Source organism: Podarcis muralis, chromosome 13 (genome assembly GCF_964188315.1).
Source record: "Podarcis muralis chromosome 13, rPodMur119.hap1.1, whole genome shotgun sequence".
Taxonomy (NCBI): Eukaryota; Metazoa; Chordata; class Lepidosauria; order Squamata; family Lacertidae; genus Podarcis; species Podarcis muralis.
The window spans coordinates 38681994-38699001 of record NC_135667.1 but is presented as its reverse complement, the minus strand read 5'-3'; the positions used below and the strand labels follow the sequence as shown (position 1 = coordinate 38699001).

General features: G+C 45.0%; 1 protein-coding gene and 1 long non-coding RNA gene across 4 annotated transcripts in view; one reads left to right on the top strand and one right to left on the bottom strand.

Moving 5' to 3' along the window:
• Positions 1–13168: 13168 nt before the first annotated feature.
• On the top strand, positions 13169–15532 carry LOC144325142 (uncharacterized). Its single transcript, XR_013390454.1, has 2 exons — positions 13169–14277; positions 14983–15532. It is a non-coding gene; the product is annotated as an uncharacterized LOC144325142 (long non-coding RNA).
• The window catches only part of LOC114581722 (RNA binding protein fox-1 homolog 1-like), a 43103-nt gene continuing 40098 nt past the window's right edge, over positions 14004–17008 (bottom strand). For all 3 annotated transcript variants that reach the window (XM_028702198.2, XM_028702197.2, XM_028702199.2), the window contains exon 12: positions 14004–16793. In XM_028702198.2, coding sequence (XP_028558031.2) covers positions 16749–16793 — 45 coding nt within the window. In that variant the 3' untranslated portion in view covers positions 14004–16748. The remainder of the gene's footprint in view (positions 16794–17008) is intronic.

Sequence of the window (17008 nt, the reverse complement as noted above, 5' to 3'; positions counted from 1 at the left end):
GATCAAGTAAACAGTGAATTGTGTACATTTTATGCAGTGAAATTGTTCACTATTTGTAACGGTTAATGAGCCATGGACATAATCTAGGAAGAGTTAGTCTTGGCTAAAGCTCATTTAAAGTTATGGAGTATGACCCGAGCTACGATTCTGAGACTGCTTTCTTGGCAGTAAGTTGCACTGAAAGAACTTTTGAGTAAGTAAGTTTTCAGCTGAGCTGCTGCTTTTATTAATAGCCAGTCTTATTGATTTCTGGTATGTGTGTTTACCTAAAATTCAGTGGGTAACAATATTGGTCTTTTTACCAGGCTTGTTTTTATAAGATGGGACGGGATGTGTCTGAATGAGCAGTTTGAAGAAAGAACATTTTGAACATGAGTGAAATTCAGCTCCATTTTATTAAGAAATACAATACCACCACACTTTATTTGAAAAAATGTCAAACAATAAGATTGGTAAATAAAAATTAGAATTATATTCCATGACCTGCTTTGGATACTGAATACACCTGGGCAATTGTAAAGTTTCATCTTGATACCTCAAGGATGTCTGGCTATTTGCTATTTAATTTTTATTTATTACATTTATATATTGCCTCCCCAACGAGTTCTCTGTATGATTTACATAGATACAGTCCTCCAGGCAGCCTACATATCTGAGGTTCTATCAGAAACATGAATAGTGCAATTTGCAACACGATCCTTCATTTTGGCAGGAAAAACCAGAAAAATGTTTTGGGGTGGGTGGGGGGAAATACCTGGATATTCTCATACGAACCATAGGATGAACACTGCAGTTTAGTTATGTGCCAGTATGGTGTAATGGACACACTATTGGATTTGGATGAGGGAGTTCTGTGTTAAAATCATTGCTTTAAAAAAAAGAATGCAGAGGGAAAACAAAGAAGGCCACAACCAATATCATGAAATAGGTGGCATATATTGCTTGGATATTTTGATCTTTCAGCCATCATTTGGCAAGAGGGCTGTGTCTCCAAGTGAAGCTCACAGCTGTTTCTTCTATTTCCAGAACCTTTGCTCAGTCATGAAGCTTAAAGGATGGTTTTAGGCAGGTCACTGAGCACAAATGAGTGAAACCTTTCTGATATGGTGGTTCAAGCTTTGCTTCCCCTTGCCTTCACTCCTCACAGGGCACACACAACCATTCCCAGATTTAAATCTATCTTTGGTGCTTTGATTTTTTTCCAAAGTTCAACATTTTTGTACTTGCTTTTGTTTTTTACTGTCGAAAAATTGTTCCAAAAGGTGTGGGTGGTGGCAAGAGCTGCTTTTGTGACAGACACAATCTGCACTGTGTAATCCAGTTTCTGCTGAAAACCAGAATATCTATCTGGTGGCGGGTGGGGATGGGGAGTACAGCAGAGGTGCTCAAATTGTAGTATGCATATTTCCATATTGGAGTTTACTTTTAAATTATGGTCTGTACACACCTTCATTCTCGCTGAAGCTTGGCTCACAGAATTCTCAGGAGAGGGAGGATAAAATGGGATAGATCCAGGAATGTCACTATGAGCTCATTGTAGGGAATGAAGCAATGCAGATCTGATTAGAGCAGGAGAAGGGTCGCTCGATCACTTGGCCTTTTTCATATGAACGAGTCTGCCACTGCTCATATGAAAGAGCTACTGTGGGGTACAGTGGTGCCCCGCAAGACGAATGCCTCGCAAGACGAAAAACTCGCTAGACGAAAGGGTTTTCCGTTTTTTGAGTCGTTCCGCAAGACAAATTTCCCTATGGGCTTGTTTCGCAAGACGAAACGTCTTGCGAGTTCTTGCGAGTTTGTTTCCTTTTTCTTAAAGCCGCTAAGCCGTTAATAGCCGCTAAGCCGCTAATAGCTGCTAAGCCGCTAAGCCGCTAATAGCTGTGCTTCGCAAGATGAAAAAAAACGCAAGACAAAGAGACGAAGGAACGGATTAATTTTGTCTTGTGAGGCACCACTGTAATTTTCTTTATTGTTGCATTAAGTATTTGTGACATTGTTTAATAATCACATAGAGGTAGAACAGGCAAATTAAAGGGGGGTGGATGAGACAGATCACAAAAGCATGTAAGCAAAGGGAAGGGAAGCTAGATCAACAGGAAGAAAACAGAAGAGTAAAAACAAGACGTGAAATAGTGAGATTGTAAAGCCAATTCACACATTCCTGGGATGGCTGCTTGAAGTGTGTTGTGCTCAGTATCTCCCTGCTTGTGGGGAGTAAGTAGTTCACGCACAGTCCATAAACTAAACCCAGCAACCACATTGACATTGCTGGGCTAAGGCACTGAAAACAAAACCCCATAGTCTTTGCGGTCTGTGCAGTGTTTTCAAGCAGGTTTCCAGTAGCTGACACACACCTGAGTCCATTGGCCCAGAGAATGGGAGAGCGAGAAAGAAAGAAGAAAGAAAGAAAGAAAGAAAGAAAGAAAGAAAGAAAGAAAGAAAGAAAGAAAGAAAGAAAGAAAAGAGTGTGTGAGGTTGTGCACATGCCAGGACTAAGAAGTTGAAGAAACAGACAATATGCAATCCTGACACAGGGGTTAAAAAGAAGAGAAATATATGGACTCCACAAAGAGACAAGTGAGCAACTGAAAAGAATGGCCAGGAAGGAAGAGTCAGCAAGAAATAAAAGAACAGAAATAAGCATGTGCGGTTGAAGTGAGAGTTGACAAGCATGCATAAAGGGAGAAGAAAGGAGTGCATGAGAGAAAGGAAGTCAGCAGCAAAGTAAAAAGTGTGGGAGAGCAAGAAATGGAGTGAACCAAAGTTTCTCATTTCAGTGAACTGGTCCTTACTCCAGAATATAAAATAACCACAAAAGTATTCACAAAAAATAAAACAGCTTTACAGAACCTTAAAAGATTAACAGATTTGGCAACAGCTAGATCTTCATCAGATGCATGAAGACACACGAGTTTGTCCTTGCTCACGGATAGCCTCCCAATCTAACGTGACTATTCAGCAACAGGATATTTGCCAAACGCATAAATCTAGGCCCTGCCACAAACTCACTTGCTGCCTTTGCTCCCAAATCCACCCAGGCGACATTATAAAGCTGCCAGTCCATGGGATGCTATTAGATTCCCTTTTTGTTGGTCCTGTTAAACAGACCAACATGGATACTCGCTCACAGAAATAGGCACGTTTTCCTCATGTTCCTACACTGTACTGCGCCTTTGCTAACGGCTTGAGGAAGCATCACAAGTCAAGCTGGATGAAAAGGAGGGATGGAAACAAATTGGATGTGTGGTTGTACAGCCCTATAGTAGAGGAAGGAAGGAAGAGAAGCTCAGCAGAAACCAAGGGAAACAGGCAGCAGGCAACAATGAAAGCAGCCAAAGAGGAGACAGTCGAGCAAAAAGCAAGCAAATAAAACAGAGCAGTTAAAAGCAGCAAGAAGGTAAGCAAGGAGAAATGGCAAAGGATAGAAAACAGGATGGGATGCAGGAATTAGAGGCAGGGTGAAGGGGGAACAGTTGAGCAAAGAAAACTATGTGCTGGTCTTCAACTGGTGGGTTAGGATTCACAGCTGGGTACCACCTCAGTCTAACGATGGGTTCTACCAGTGGCACACTCACAATTTTTGCTTTGTTTAAAAGGGGTTGTTGTCTTTTAAGAGGGGAGTGAGAGGTTGAGAAAAGCAGAAGGAGACAGCAAAAAATAAAGGGGTGAACAAGAGGAGAGAAGGGAAAAGACGGCAAGATCGGCAGTAAGAAATGTGAAAGTGGGTCCCATGTTGTAGCTCAAGGCCAAATACCCACTCTGGAAAAGTTGGTTGAAACAGAGGATGAGCAGAGGAGTCACAAGTAAAAGCACCAACAGCCTCGGCAAGTTAAGCAGAAAACAGCAAGGTACATGTCAGCCCCTCTCATATTTTGGCATCAGGTGTGAATGCTGTTAACGTGGGAGAAGAATTCAGAAGAAATAAAAGAGACATATCGGTCAGTGCTAGTTTTACAGTGGTGAATGCAACAGGTTTAAAGCTGAAAGTGATTTTTAGCATCATGTGTGGAATGCTCACCCCAGGGAGGCTTGCTGGGCACCTTCCTTTAGGCACCAAACAAAACTATTCCTCTTCTCATAATTAGCCTTTGGCTAATTAAACAATCTAGGGACGCGGGTGGCGCTGTGGGTAAAACCTCAGCACCTAGGACTTGCCGATCGCATGGTCGGCGGTTCGAATCCCCACGACAGGGTGCACTCCCACTGCTCGGTCCCAGCGCCTGCCAACCTAGCAGTTTGAAAGCACCCCCGGGTGCAAGTAGATAAATAGGGACCGCTTACCAGCGGGAAGGTAAACGGCGTTCCGTGTGCTGCGCTGGCTTGCCAGATGCAGCTTGTCACGCTGGCCACGTGACCCAGAAGTTTCTGCGGACAGCGCTGGCTCCCGGCCTCTAGAGTGAGATGAGCGCACAACCCTAGAGTCTGGCAAGACTGTCCCGTACGGGCAGGGGTACCTTTACCTTTACCTTTAATTAAACAATCTACGGTCTCTAAAAGTGTGGGGGGGCATTGTTTTCGTTTGTTGCCATGTATTTTTGTGTTCTTATGTTGTTAACCGCCCTGTGATTCTTGGGTGAAGGGTGGTATAGAAATTTAATAAATAAAATAATAAATAAATAGATGTGTGAAGACATCTTGGATCAGTTGCTGAGCAAGCAAGATCTGGAAGCAAAGTGAAGGTGAAGAGAAGGCAGGCAAAGGAGAGAAAGAGGTGCTGCATAGAGAGGATCATTCTGCAGAACAATAGTAGCAACGTTCCCTTTACTGCTACCCTGGCATGAGTCCTGATTCAGTACCAGGCAATTGATAACTGCTCAAACCATGGACAGCCAGCAATAGCAAGTGCTATAGGAGCTAGAAAGAGCCTGAACAGGTTATTTTCTCAACTAATTTCATCCCTAGTTAAGCATTTAAAAAGCAAGTGATTGAAATAGAGGCGAGCAACTTGAAAAAGAAAGATAAAGAGAGAGACAGGAGGAGAGGAAGGAAAGAAGGAAGGAAGGAAGTAGTGAGTAAGCAAGAAGATACTGTGCAAAGAAACAAAGTGAGTATGAAAAATTGCAAATGTAAGTAATTGCATATACAGTGGTACCTTGGTATTCAAACAACTTGGCTCCCGAACAAATTGGCTCCCAAACGCCGCAAACCCAGAAGTGTTCCGGTTTGTGAACGTTTTTCGGAAGTCAAACATCCGACATGGCTTCTGCAGGAAGCTCCTGCAGCCAATCGGAAGCCACACCTTGGTTTTTGAATGGTTTCGGGAGTCAAACAGATTCCCGGAACGGATTAAGTTCAAGAACCAAGGTACCACTGTACAAGTAGGAGGTAACTCGTTCAAGAGGGAAAGAGTGAGCGAAACATGAAATGTGATGGGAAAGGGACACAAAGGAAAGTGTGAAGCAACAGTAGGCCATATAAGCAGCAGAAGGAAGATCAGGCGGCCAAAAGTAAGATAAAGATCAGTGGCAGAGCAGAAGATTTGGGCAAAAGAAAGATTGTGGGAGAGCAAAGGAGACAAAGGATTAGAGGATATCATGGTTGCTTCCAGATGACCTGTTTCCTGAGCACTCATCCTGTTTGGTTTGCATGGAGGTTAGGTGACTGTGCATCTGGTCCCCTTTTTTACTGTAATATAGCACAATATTTTTGGAGAAGCCAGTTTATCACACAAGGGCTCCAAATCCATTTTAATTGTGCATCCTGAATTCGCTGGGGTTTGAATCCCACCCCAAAATAGGGACAGTCTGGAAGTGCCCAGTTATAAACCATGCGAATAGACACAGTAAGAATGAACTGAGTGAGATGTAAGGCCTTCAGTCACTGATTTAAAGGAGGATCTTAATACCCAAGTGGGACTTCACAGAATCCACTATATTTTACTTTCCCCATATAACGTAGTCTTGCTATGGTGGGACTATTTGATAGCATTTTTGTGGCCCTTTGCAATCTTGCTTATTTGAAGGCTTTTTCTTTCTGCTTCAAAGGATTCTTTCTGCTCTCTTCTGCTTCAAAGGATTAGATGTGCACTCCTTGCTTTTGCAGCACAGCGAGAGGTCACTCAGCTTCTAGGAATCTTTTTACAAAAAGACCTCCAAACCAGGTTTCAAGAAGATGACAAAAAACACTTGCTATCATGACGTCGCAGGCACCAGCCAATAGGTGCTTGTGCCCCTTCCAGCTGCCACTACACTTACTACTGTAATACAGGTATTTGCTGAGGTGAAATTCGTATTTCCCCAGCAACTCATCACTCTGCTTTGGGTGCCAGAAGAATGCAACTCCAAACATTCAATGCACCAGCAAGGAAAACCCCATACAGGAGGCCCTACAAGAAACAAGCAGTTTTGTACAACCTGTGTTATTGTCTGGAAAGGGATGTAGAAGAGGGGTCACTTCACTTAGCCAAAGCATGCGAAAAATATACTGGCTTCAGTGTTGGTGCTGCCCTTTAAAGCCCTAAACGGTCTTGGCCCAATATACCTGAAATAGCATCTCCACCCCCATCGTTCAGCCCAGACACTGAGGTCCAGCTCTGAGGGCCTTCTGGTGGTTCCCTCACTGCGAGAAGTGAAGCTACAGGGAACCAAGTAGAGGGCCTTCTCAGTAGTGGCACCCACCCTGTGAAACGCCCTCCCGTCAAATGTCAAGGAAATAAAATAACTATCTGACTTTTAGAAGACATCTGAAAGCAGCCCTGCTTAGGGAAGTATTTAATGTTTGATGTATTATCGTGCTTTTAATATTCTGTTGGGAACTACCCAGAGTGGCTGGGGAAACCCAGCCAGATGGGCGGGGTATGAATTATTATTATTATTATTATTATTATTATTATTATTATTATTATTATTATTATTTTCAAACATACTTAACTCTGTTGGATGTCCAGTGCTTAAAAACATAGTGCATATATGTTACATAGAGGGATTTGAAACTCTCGCTGGCTACAACTCATTTAAGCATCCATCAGCCTGTTTTGGGAGAGAACCAGCCTTTCTGATGCATTTCATGAAGTGTTCCTAGGTTAAGGCTTTATGGTTGCATACAGACTGTAGACACATCTGCATTTGGGCTTGCTTGAAAGTGGGTCTGTGTGCTGCCTTTAACACTAAATCTAAGTGCCTAAAGGGCTCCTTTCTTTGCCCATTCACCTCCCATTTCTTTGCTCGCTACCCTTTCATTGTGGCAGGGTGTCCTCAAATCATCTGGAAGGGGCAGAGAAAGCAAAAGTCAAGAGTGAGAGGTGAGAAAGCAGCATGCAAGCAAGAGAGAGAGAGAGAGAGGAGAAGAGGCAACCTAAGAAAGCAATCAAGCTCCAAATCAGGCACCTGAATGTTCAACACACACTCACCAGTTTGGCCATAAAGTGGAGCTGTCTACTTTTCTCGCCAAACAGCAGGGCCGGCCCAAGACCTGTTGTTGGTTGATGAGAAGATGTACTGTTCCACATATAGAGCTTGTTGAATCTTACTTCAGCACTGGCAATTGGACAGTGCTCTCCACCACTCGTGAGAGCAGCGAGCTAGCTTAGGCAGCACCCACAGTTCAGTCCTCCAATAGAGGGAAATTGATGGAGGACTGAAGGGGCTGCTTCACTCTGCCTAATGGTAGAGCCGGGCCTATGAAATGCGAGCGCAGGGCAGGGGATATGGTATTGAAACCTGTCCCTTCCTTCACATTTCCTCCTTATACCCTGGTGCTTGATTTCTTGCCACGTTCCCTGTTTTTAACTGCTCTATTGTTGTAACGGTACTGCCTTATTGTGTATTTTAATTATGACATATTTTAATGTTATGCGCAACTTCAATTTTATATTTTGTAAACTGCACAGAAGCTGACTTTGACACTAAGGGGTAGAAAAATAAATACCTGGAGACATCCATTCCCCCGTGGCACACTTTCAGTATTGGAGCCAAGCAAGGGGAGGTGGAATTAAAGTAGGGGAAGCACAGGGAGGGAAGGGGGTAGAGAAGAAAAGTCTAGTTATTGTCCCCACTCTCTAGTTATGGACAAAAGTAGGGAACCCTCCCCTTCACCTTTATAGCCAAATTGCTAAGCATGCGTTTGGCAACAGACGTGCAGGCCTGGCTCAGCTCCAAGTGAGCAATCAGAAAGCATGAGAGTAAAGAAAGGAAATGGAGAGCAGGTATGGAACAGGCAAAGGGATGGCAAGTGCATGAGATGCAAGGAGATGGCAAAGCAAAGGGAGCTGGAGGGCAGAAGAAGACAGGGAACCAGCCAAGGCAAGGGTGAAGCTAGAAAGAAGAGGGGGGGAGGGAGAGAGGGGGGGGAGAGAGAGGGAAGGAAGGGAGGGAGGAAGGAAGGAGAGAGAGAGAGAGAGAGAGAGAGAGAGAGAGAAAGAAAGAAAGAAAGAGAGAGAGAGAGAGAGAGAGAGAGAGAGAGAAAGAAGGAAGGAAGGAAGGAAGGAAGGAAGGAAGGAAGGAAGGAAGGAAGGAAAGTGAGGGAGGGAGGGAGAGAGAGGGGGAGAGAGAGAGAGAGGAGAGAGAGAAAGAAAGAAAGAAAGAAAGAAAGAAAGAAAGAAAGAAAGAAAGAAAGAAAGAAAGAAAGAAAGAAAGAAAGAAAGAAGTAGGATGAGGATGAGGCAACTGGTTCTCAACATGACCCAAAGACCCATGCTGTGGAACCCTTGCTGAAGCTAAGCAGGTGTGGGTTTGGTCAGCTCTTAGACTGCAGACCTCCCACATGTCCTGTCTTGAATTCTATGATGAAAAGAGGTAGAATACTAATAAAGAAAAGTGAGGAGCAAAAGGGAACATGGCACCATACAATACCAGTATCTTTACCCTCCACCCAAGGACTTAATGCAGCTCAGGGAGTCTATTTACATGAGAGTGATAGGGAGAGAGTGTTAAAACATTCTCTCCCCCTCCCCCAATGCATCTGCTCTGATCAAAATCAGAGCTGAGGGTTGGCACTTTTAGGTTTTTTGTTTTGTTAATAAACAAATCAGGAGATCCTCTCAAAAGTTGCTTCCAGATTGGTTTATGATGAGATGGGTTCTGCTCATGTATACAAGCTTTTCTGCGGGGACCGGATGCTGTCATTGGGAGAGAGAGAGAGGATGCAAAGCAGCAGAAATGTAGAGACCGTAGAGAAGGAGGTAAAGGGAGAAGGCTAGAGAGCAAAGTAGATGAGAGAGCAAGATTCATGCTAATGTTAAATTCCCACGTTCATTTTTGTTTCAGCAAAGCCGCTCACTGCAAGGTGACTTCTCGCCATCACTTTCAGTCGGCGGCCCTTTCTTCTGAATTGCAGGAAACGAGAAGAGCCCATTCCTGCCATTCGCCAGGACCAGGAGAGCTCTTGACGACAAGAGGAGCAACCAAGGATGCCTGATTGTAGGAGGGGAGCAGTCTATGGTCTCACCCTTTCATGTGATGGCGTGCGTGGTATCACGTGACAATAAACTATGAGAAATCCTCAGCTGATACAACAGACGAAGAGAGTTGTAATAAAGCGACAGAAGAAATGAGAGTCACCAAGCAAGGGTCGGAAGGCAAAGACACAAAAGCAGTGGGAAAGAAAGCAAAGGCGATGTGAGCCAAAGCAGAGAGAGCAAGAGAGAGAGAGAGAGAGAGAGAGAGAGAGAGAGAGAGAGAGAGAGAGAGAGAGAGAGAGAGAGAGTGTCAATGCAGGGGGCAGAGAAGGGAAGTCAAGAGCAAATGAAATGCCAAGATGCTGATGGTCAAATCAAAAGCAATGCATAGTTAATTTTAGATGCTGGATTTCCAGGTCTTACAGGTGTTGGGGAGGGAGGAAGCCTCAATTTCTCTTCCCTCCCCCCCCCCCATTGCCAGCCTTTGCAACTGCTCCTACATTCCCGATAAATTAGAAGAACAACAACAAAAAGTTTGCCCACTCTAGTTTTTTAAAGTAAAAATATACTCTTGAGAATGTGCAGTTTCACATTTTTAACTGACTTAAATCATAGCAACGTCATCACTAAACAAATAAATAAATGGAGTTTGCTTCTACTGCTAAATATTTGGGAATGGGCACAATTTTGCTGTAGAAAAGGATAATACCGAATTTACTCAAATGTAATGCACACTTTTTTGGGCTAAATAATGTCGCAAAAAAGACTGTGATCCGCTTGTTGCATACAAAACAGCCCTAGTTGCTAAAGCTGCCCAAAGTATTTGTGCTAGCTGTATAAAATTCAATGCTGTAGACTGTGCAGGTGATTCATTCATATTGACTTATTGTAAGTGGATGTATACCTCTGGATTTCTTTTTAACAGCTTTTAATGGACTTGCCGGATCTGTAATTGAATTTGTAATGGCTTTTAGCCAAACACAATAAATAAGTGATTGATTGATTGATTGATTGATTGATTGATTGATTGATTGATTGAATTAGGGTGCACATTAGATTTGATGGTGCATTTACATTTGCCAGCAAATATGTTTTGGGGTTTCAAGGTTTTGAAAATTAAGGCACGCATTAGATTCGATGGCACATTAAAGGTAAAGGTACCCCTGCCCGTACGGGCCAGTCTTGCCAGACTCTAGGGTTGTGCGCCCATCTCACTCAAGAGGCCGGGGGCCAGCGCTGTCCGGAGACACCTCCAGGTCACGTGGCCAGCGTGACATCGCTGCTCTGGCGAGCCACGGAAATGCCGTTTACCTTCCCGCTTGTAAGCGGTCCCTATTTATCAACTTGCACCCGGGGGTGCTTTCGAACTGCTAGGTTGGCAGGCGCTGGGACCGAACGATGGGAGCGCACCCCGCCGCGGGGATTCGAACCGCCGACCTTTCGATCGGCAAGCCCTAGGTGCTGAGGCTTTTACCCACAGCACCACCCGCGTCCCGATGGCACATTAGATTTGCATAAATACGGTATATTTTTGAAGTAAATGTAGTAATAAAAATGGGCATCTGTGACCATGTACATGCCCGGTCCACCACTTTGACTATAGCATATTTTTTAAAAAAATAAGAAGAAAGGATGCCAGGGAGACCACTATCAGCCTTGATGGGCCCTGGCACGTCCATGCTTGCTCAGGTGCCGATACCAGTCTTCCTTCCTTCTCTCCCCATCTTCTCCCATTCTCAGGTGGTCATCTGGAGGCCCCCTGGACTTTGGCCCTAAGGTCAAGCCCTAGCTGCCCCACTTGTCTTCCCCCCAGTATTTTAAATATATAAAGGTGACCTTGGGAGGCTGTGAGTGGAGAAATGGATGGCAATGGCATCGTGCAAGGACTGCTTAATCTGTTTCCCTCCAGACTATTACTCTGATCAGAAATCACCCACCTTCAAATTGCTTTTCTCCCTGCAGGGGGGGAAATAGTATATCCCCCACTGAGTGGACAAACAGAGGGGAGTGATTTCAAGCAAAAAAAAGGGGGTGGGAGGCAGATGAAACAGGGTTAAGGCATTCCCTCCCTCCCATTTCCTCACATATCACATCTAATTTTAACCAGAAATAAAGGGTGCCTAACACCTAGCAGTTCGAAAGCACGTCAAGTGCAAGTAGATAAATAGGTACCGCTCAGGTGGGATGGTAAACGGCATTTCCATGCGCTGCTCTGGTTCGCCAGAAGCGGCTTAGTCATGCTGGCCACATGACCCGGAAGTTGTACGCCGGCTCCCTCGGCCAGTAAAGCGAGATGAGCGCCCCAGAGTCGGCCATGACTGGACCTAATGGTCAGGGGTACCTTTACCTTTACCTTAAGCAATAAAAAGAGGACAGAAGCAAAATGGAGATCGCATGCAGGACAGAATGCAAGAGAGAAACAGGGAGCAGGATAGGAAAGGAGAAAGGAGCGTTTGCGAGCAAGCGATAGGGGTTCAAGGGAGAGCAGACAAACAAAGGAGCGTCAGAGTAAGTGGCCAAGGAGGCAGGAAAGCCCAGCGGAAGGCAAATGCAGAGATGTGCCACAGTAAGCAAAGGGCTAGGCTAGAATCTTTCTTCCTCGTATTTTGGTTTTCTACATGCAGGATTTAGCTTTTATTTTTGAAAGGGCAACATTCGGTATCCCCCAGCTGTAGTCCGGGCCCTACCACACCACCCAACCTCTTCATCCAGCTGCGTATGTTGAACCAGACCATGTGGCCCAAGACCCTTTAGCTTGATTTTCCAGCATGATCTGGGGCAGTGATTCTGAAAGGTGACAGGAGGAGGGAATTGTGGGGTGAATGAGCAGAGAAAGAGTAAGCAGCAGGAAGCAAGGCATTGAGGAAGCCCCCATTCTGACAAAGCACTAAGGAGCCATTTCTCTTCCTTCCTTCCTTGAAAAGGCAAATCAAACTGTTAAGTTTATGAGAAGCTATGCATTGGGTAGCATCCCCATTAAAACCGCATCATTTCAGGCCACCTGTTCTGCCCACTAAAGAAACTCAGATTAAGCCCTCATTAAAGGCTATAATAAGGAGGATGTGTGCCGTGTGTGTGTTAAAAAAATGAGTCTTGGGACAAGGAACTGGGGAAGAGTACCAGAATCCCACCCTAGGCCTACAGTCGTACCATGGAAGTCGAATGGAATCTTTTCTGGAAGTCCGTTCGACTTCCAAAACGTTCGGAAACCAAAGCGCGTCTTCTGATTGGCTGCAGAAAGTTCCTGCAGCCAATTGGAAGCTGCGGAAGCCACGTCGGACGTTTGGCTTCCGAAAATTGTTCGAAAACCGGAACACTCACTTCCGGGTTTCGATCTTTCGGGAGCCAATTTGTTCGGGAGCCAAGTTGTTTGAGATCCAACGTACGGCTGTACTTTTCTCAGATCCTGTCTCTGCTTTCTGCAATTTCCACAGGCACTGCTAACATGCATTCAAGCGTCACAGTCAGAAGGGCGTGGAACTTGGTTCTTAAGAAGCGAAAGTTTAGGGTGCTGAATGCTGAGCCTCAGCACTTGCCCAGGGCAACATACAATCCACTCTGGCTAGAGGGAAATCCAGGCTCCACGGTACTGCAAGTTACAAAAATGCAACCAGCCTCGTTCCGTTTCACCATTGGGGTTGGATGACCCAGATTATCCCTCTCCAAAGACCAGCAGGGAAGTTCACGATCCTGTGTTCCATGCTCGACCCCTGTAATCAACTATTCTTAGGCGCAAGGCAGGCAAAACACACTTAAAACAAGTCAAAGTACAGTGGTACCTCGCAAGACGAATGCCTCTCAAGACGAATGCCTCGCAAGACGAAAGAGTTTTGCGTTTTTTTAGTTGCTTCGCAAGACGATTTCCCCTATGGGCTTGCTTCGCAAGATGAAAACGTCTTGCAAGTTTGTTTCCTTTTTCTTAAAACCGTTAATATCCAGGGTGCAGTTGCGACTTGACTTCGAGGAGCAACTCATAGCACGCGGTGTGGTAGCCTTTTTTGAGGTTTTTGAAGACTTTGGTGATTTTTGAAGCTTTTCCAAAACCGTGCTTCGCAAGACGAAAAATTCGCAAGATGAAAAAACTCGCAGAACGGATTAATTTCGTCTTGCGAGGCACCACTGTAGTTTTGAGAGAGGAATCACTTACTGTGGTGTATGCAAGTTTCTTTTGTTCCACTGTCACCTGTGAACAAACAGGTTTGGCAGGGTTTTTTAAAAAACCTACCAGGCCTATTTAACCAGAGGCAAAGGGTAGGATGAAGACACCAACAGCAGTGCTTTTCAGTTAACTCCAGCCTTGCTTCGCTCCTGTCCTTCACTAAACACCCTTGCCAGTTAGGAGCTGAAAGCAAGCAAGTCTTTAGTCACATCCTTAACATACATTTAAAGCACTTTTAAAGTCGTATAAGAGTCATGCTTCCCCCACCCCCAAAGAATCTTGGGAACTATAGTTTTTTGGGGGGGCTTCGAACAACTCTCCTTAATAAGCTACAGTTATTAGGATCCTTTGGGGGAAGTTGCGACTCTTAAAAAGGTTTAAATGTTTGGTTTGGATGTGGCCTTCATTCCAGACAAGAGGAAGTAGGCAGCAACAGCAACAGAGGAAGAGGAGGAGGAGGAAGAGGAGAAGGAGAAGGAGAAGGAAGTAAAAGAGGCAGAGAAAAAGAAATTAGCCAGAATCAGGATTTTATTACAGTAACAAGGAAACAGTGAAAAAAAGAACAAGCATCTATATAGAAAGGTTTCCCTGAGATATTGCACTGTGAGCAGGCACTGCCAGACACCTAAGCCCAGAAATACGTGGAAAGCAAATTGCTAGAAACAGAAATGGCTTCTGCTTTGGGTTCAGCATCCTTCAGAGGAAAATGAATTAGCTGCTGAGATGCACTCCAGTTGTCTTTGTTCTGTTTATAAACTGCCTCATAACATTCCTTGGGACGCGGGTGGCGCTGTGGTTTAAACCACAGCGCCTAGGACTTGCCGATCAGAATGTTGGCGGTTCGAATCCCCGCGACGGGGTGAGCTCCCTGCGCCTGCCAACCTAGTAGTTCGAAAGCACATTAAAGTGCAAGTAGATAAATAGGTACCACTCTGGCGGGAAGGTAAATGGCATTTTGATGTGCTTCTCTGGTTTGTCAGAAGCAGGTTAGTCATGCTGGCCACATGACCCGGAAGCTGTATGCCGGCTCCCTCGGCCAATAAAGCGAGATGAGCGCCGCAACCCCAGAGTCGGCCACGACTGGACCTTTACCTTTAGCTTTAACATTCCTTAGGCTTCCACTCTGCACTGAGTTCTTTAATGCCCTTTTGCTTCATCGGAAACTCCTTGTGTTATCAGTTTCTAGGACTTCTTTTTGGATTGTCTCTTTTGTGTTTTTAAAATAATATCAGAACTTTTTATTTATTTTTTAAGGGGGAAATCTAGGCAAAAATAGGTACTTTTATAAAGTCCTTTGGATCTGAATGGGAAACTGTTCTGCACATTCAGATCAATGGGACTTGGAATTATGTCTAACCTAAGTTTGATATTTGATGCAGCATTGGCTGAGATCCAGAAGAATGTGTGAATATATACATACATGTGTGTGCGCGCGCATCCTTCTCTATGCACAGATATGCAAAACTCTTGCACAATATGATGTGCACAGGAGGGTCCTGCAAAACAGCGCCTGATTGTTGAACAGGTTCAACACATGGCATAGAAGCCCTGCTTGAGTTCATTTGCTTTTTCTGTGCAAGGAAAACCTCTGCTACTAAGCCCTGCACACAAAGCCATTTTGCTGCATCATGGCCATTAGATAGACAGTGGACCCTCGGGTTATGTTACCTTCAGGTAACTTAACTTTCGGGTTGTGAATGTGGCAAACCCGGAAGTGTATACTCTGTGTGCTTTGCGCATGCACAGAAGCACTCTGCGTGCATGCGCAGAGGCAGCACCTCTAGATGCAGACTTTCCGGGGTACATACAGACCCCCAGAACGAATTAAGTTCATATCTGGAGGGTCCACTGTAGACAGATTCACAAAAGAATAAAAAATAGGGAAGTAATATTTATAAAAATATACTGTGATTTACCCCTGACTTTGATAAAAAAATAGTCTCAAAGTTTTCACAGAAAAGTAAGAAGCTGGCTTGAGCCGCTACCTATCATGAGCTGATACCCAAAGCAGATCAGAAGTACAGGAGAGCACAAAAGAATACAGTATGAGTGCAGAATGAAGAAAATATATATTTATAAAAGAGCAACCAAAGAGGAGGGAAAGGACAGGGCATGAGAGAAGGAAGGGGAGAACTCTAGAGACAGATAGAGACAGATCAGCGCCAGATTTAGGGTGGTATGGGCAGATCCCCTGCACAGGGCACCAAGCCAAGGGGGTGCAAAACTGACAAGATCCAGAACTGAGAAGATCAATTTGGGGGTGCCATTTTTTTTGGCCTTGCACAGGATGCCATATTACGAAAGATTACCAAAGTCCACCTCTTGCACCGATGATTCTGAACCTCCGCTCGCTAAACCATATGGCAGATCTATAACATGGGGGGGGGGGGGGACTATACCCCAGGGAACCCTGGGAATTGTGAAGGCCCTAGCTTGCCCCACTGCCGCAAAGTGAACTGGATTTCATCCTGTGCACCTTGCCTGGGACAGGCTTAGGAACTGCAAGCAGAGAATTCTCAGCATTTTCAAAACTACACTTCCCAGGATTCTTAGGGAAGCCATAACTGATGCACGTGTTGTAGTGAAGGCGAACTGAAATCCAAAACTAGTCTGGAATCCGTTTTTGTTCTCACAGTTCCCCAGTCCATCTGCCAAAATCGAAGGGCCTGAATATCCTTGGTTGAAGATTCTATCCTTGAATCTCCAATCCTTCTCAAGGTTCCATAATCAGGCACCATAACTATTTAAACTGCTTTGAAACTGTTTTATGGTTGTGGTGGAAGGACACAAAGGAGATCTACTCTATCACAGAGAACTCCAGGGAATGGCTTTTGCCAAGGCCTTAGCTTGCCCCACTGCCGCAAAGTGAACTGGATTTCATCCTGTGCACCTTGCCAATCCTGTAACCTAGCTGTGGTAGCCCGTTTTCAGTTTGCCCTGCATCTGAATTGTGTCAACCATCTAACCGCTGGCCTCTGCCCAACAGCAAAACACAGGGGAGGCCAGAATTTGTGAGGAACGACGAAGGCTTTGAAGAGACTGGAGGAAACACCTGAGCTGTCTTCATTTGACTGTCACCCAGAATTCGCGTCCTGCTGGTTGAGAGGTATCTTCACCGATCACCTGCCTGCCTTCCTCTCGCACACATATACACCACACACACAAACACACGCAAGGTTCTCAGCGCTAGGTCCCACCACCTGTGCCATCAGCTCACAGGTGCCTCCGAGATGCTCAGCTCCAGCGCTTGGTCCCTCAGTACGGAGTGAAACGGTTGCATCCTCCTCGGTACAAGCTGGCCTGCCGGAAAGAGAGGGAGCAGGCGTGTGAAGGGAAAGTTGTACGAGAGGAAAAGTCAAAATAATAGGACAGGAAGGAGTTAACAAAACAAAGCTACGTTGACTTCATAATCCTCATCACCTCCCGTAGCAAAGCCTATATGTCATGTAACCCCCTTGCTATCTTCTTCTCTTCCTCTGGTATATCCTACAGTTTTATTATAATAATTTAATAAT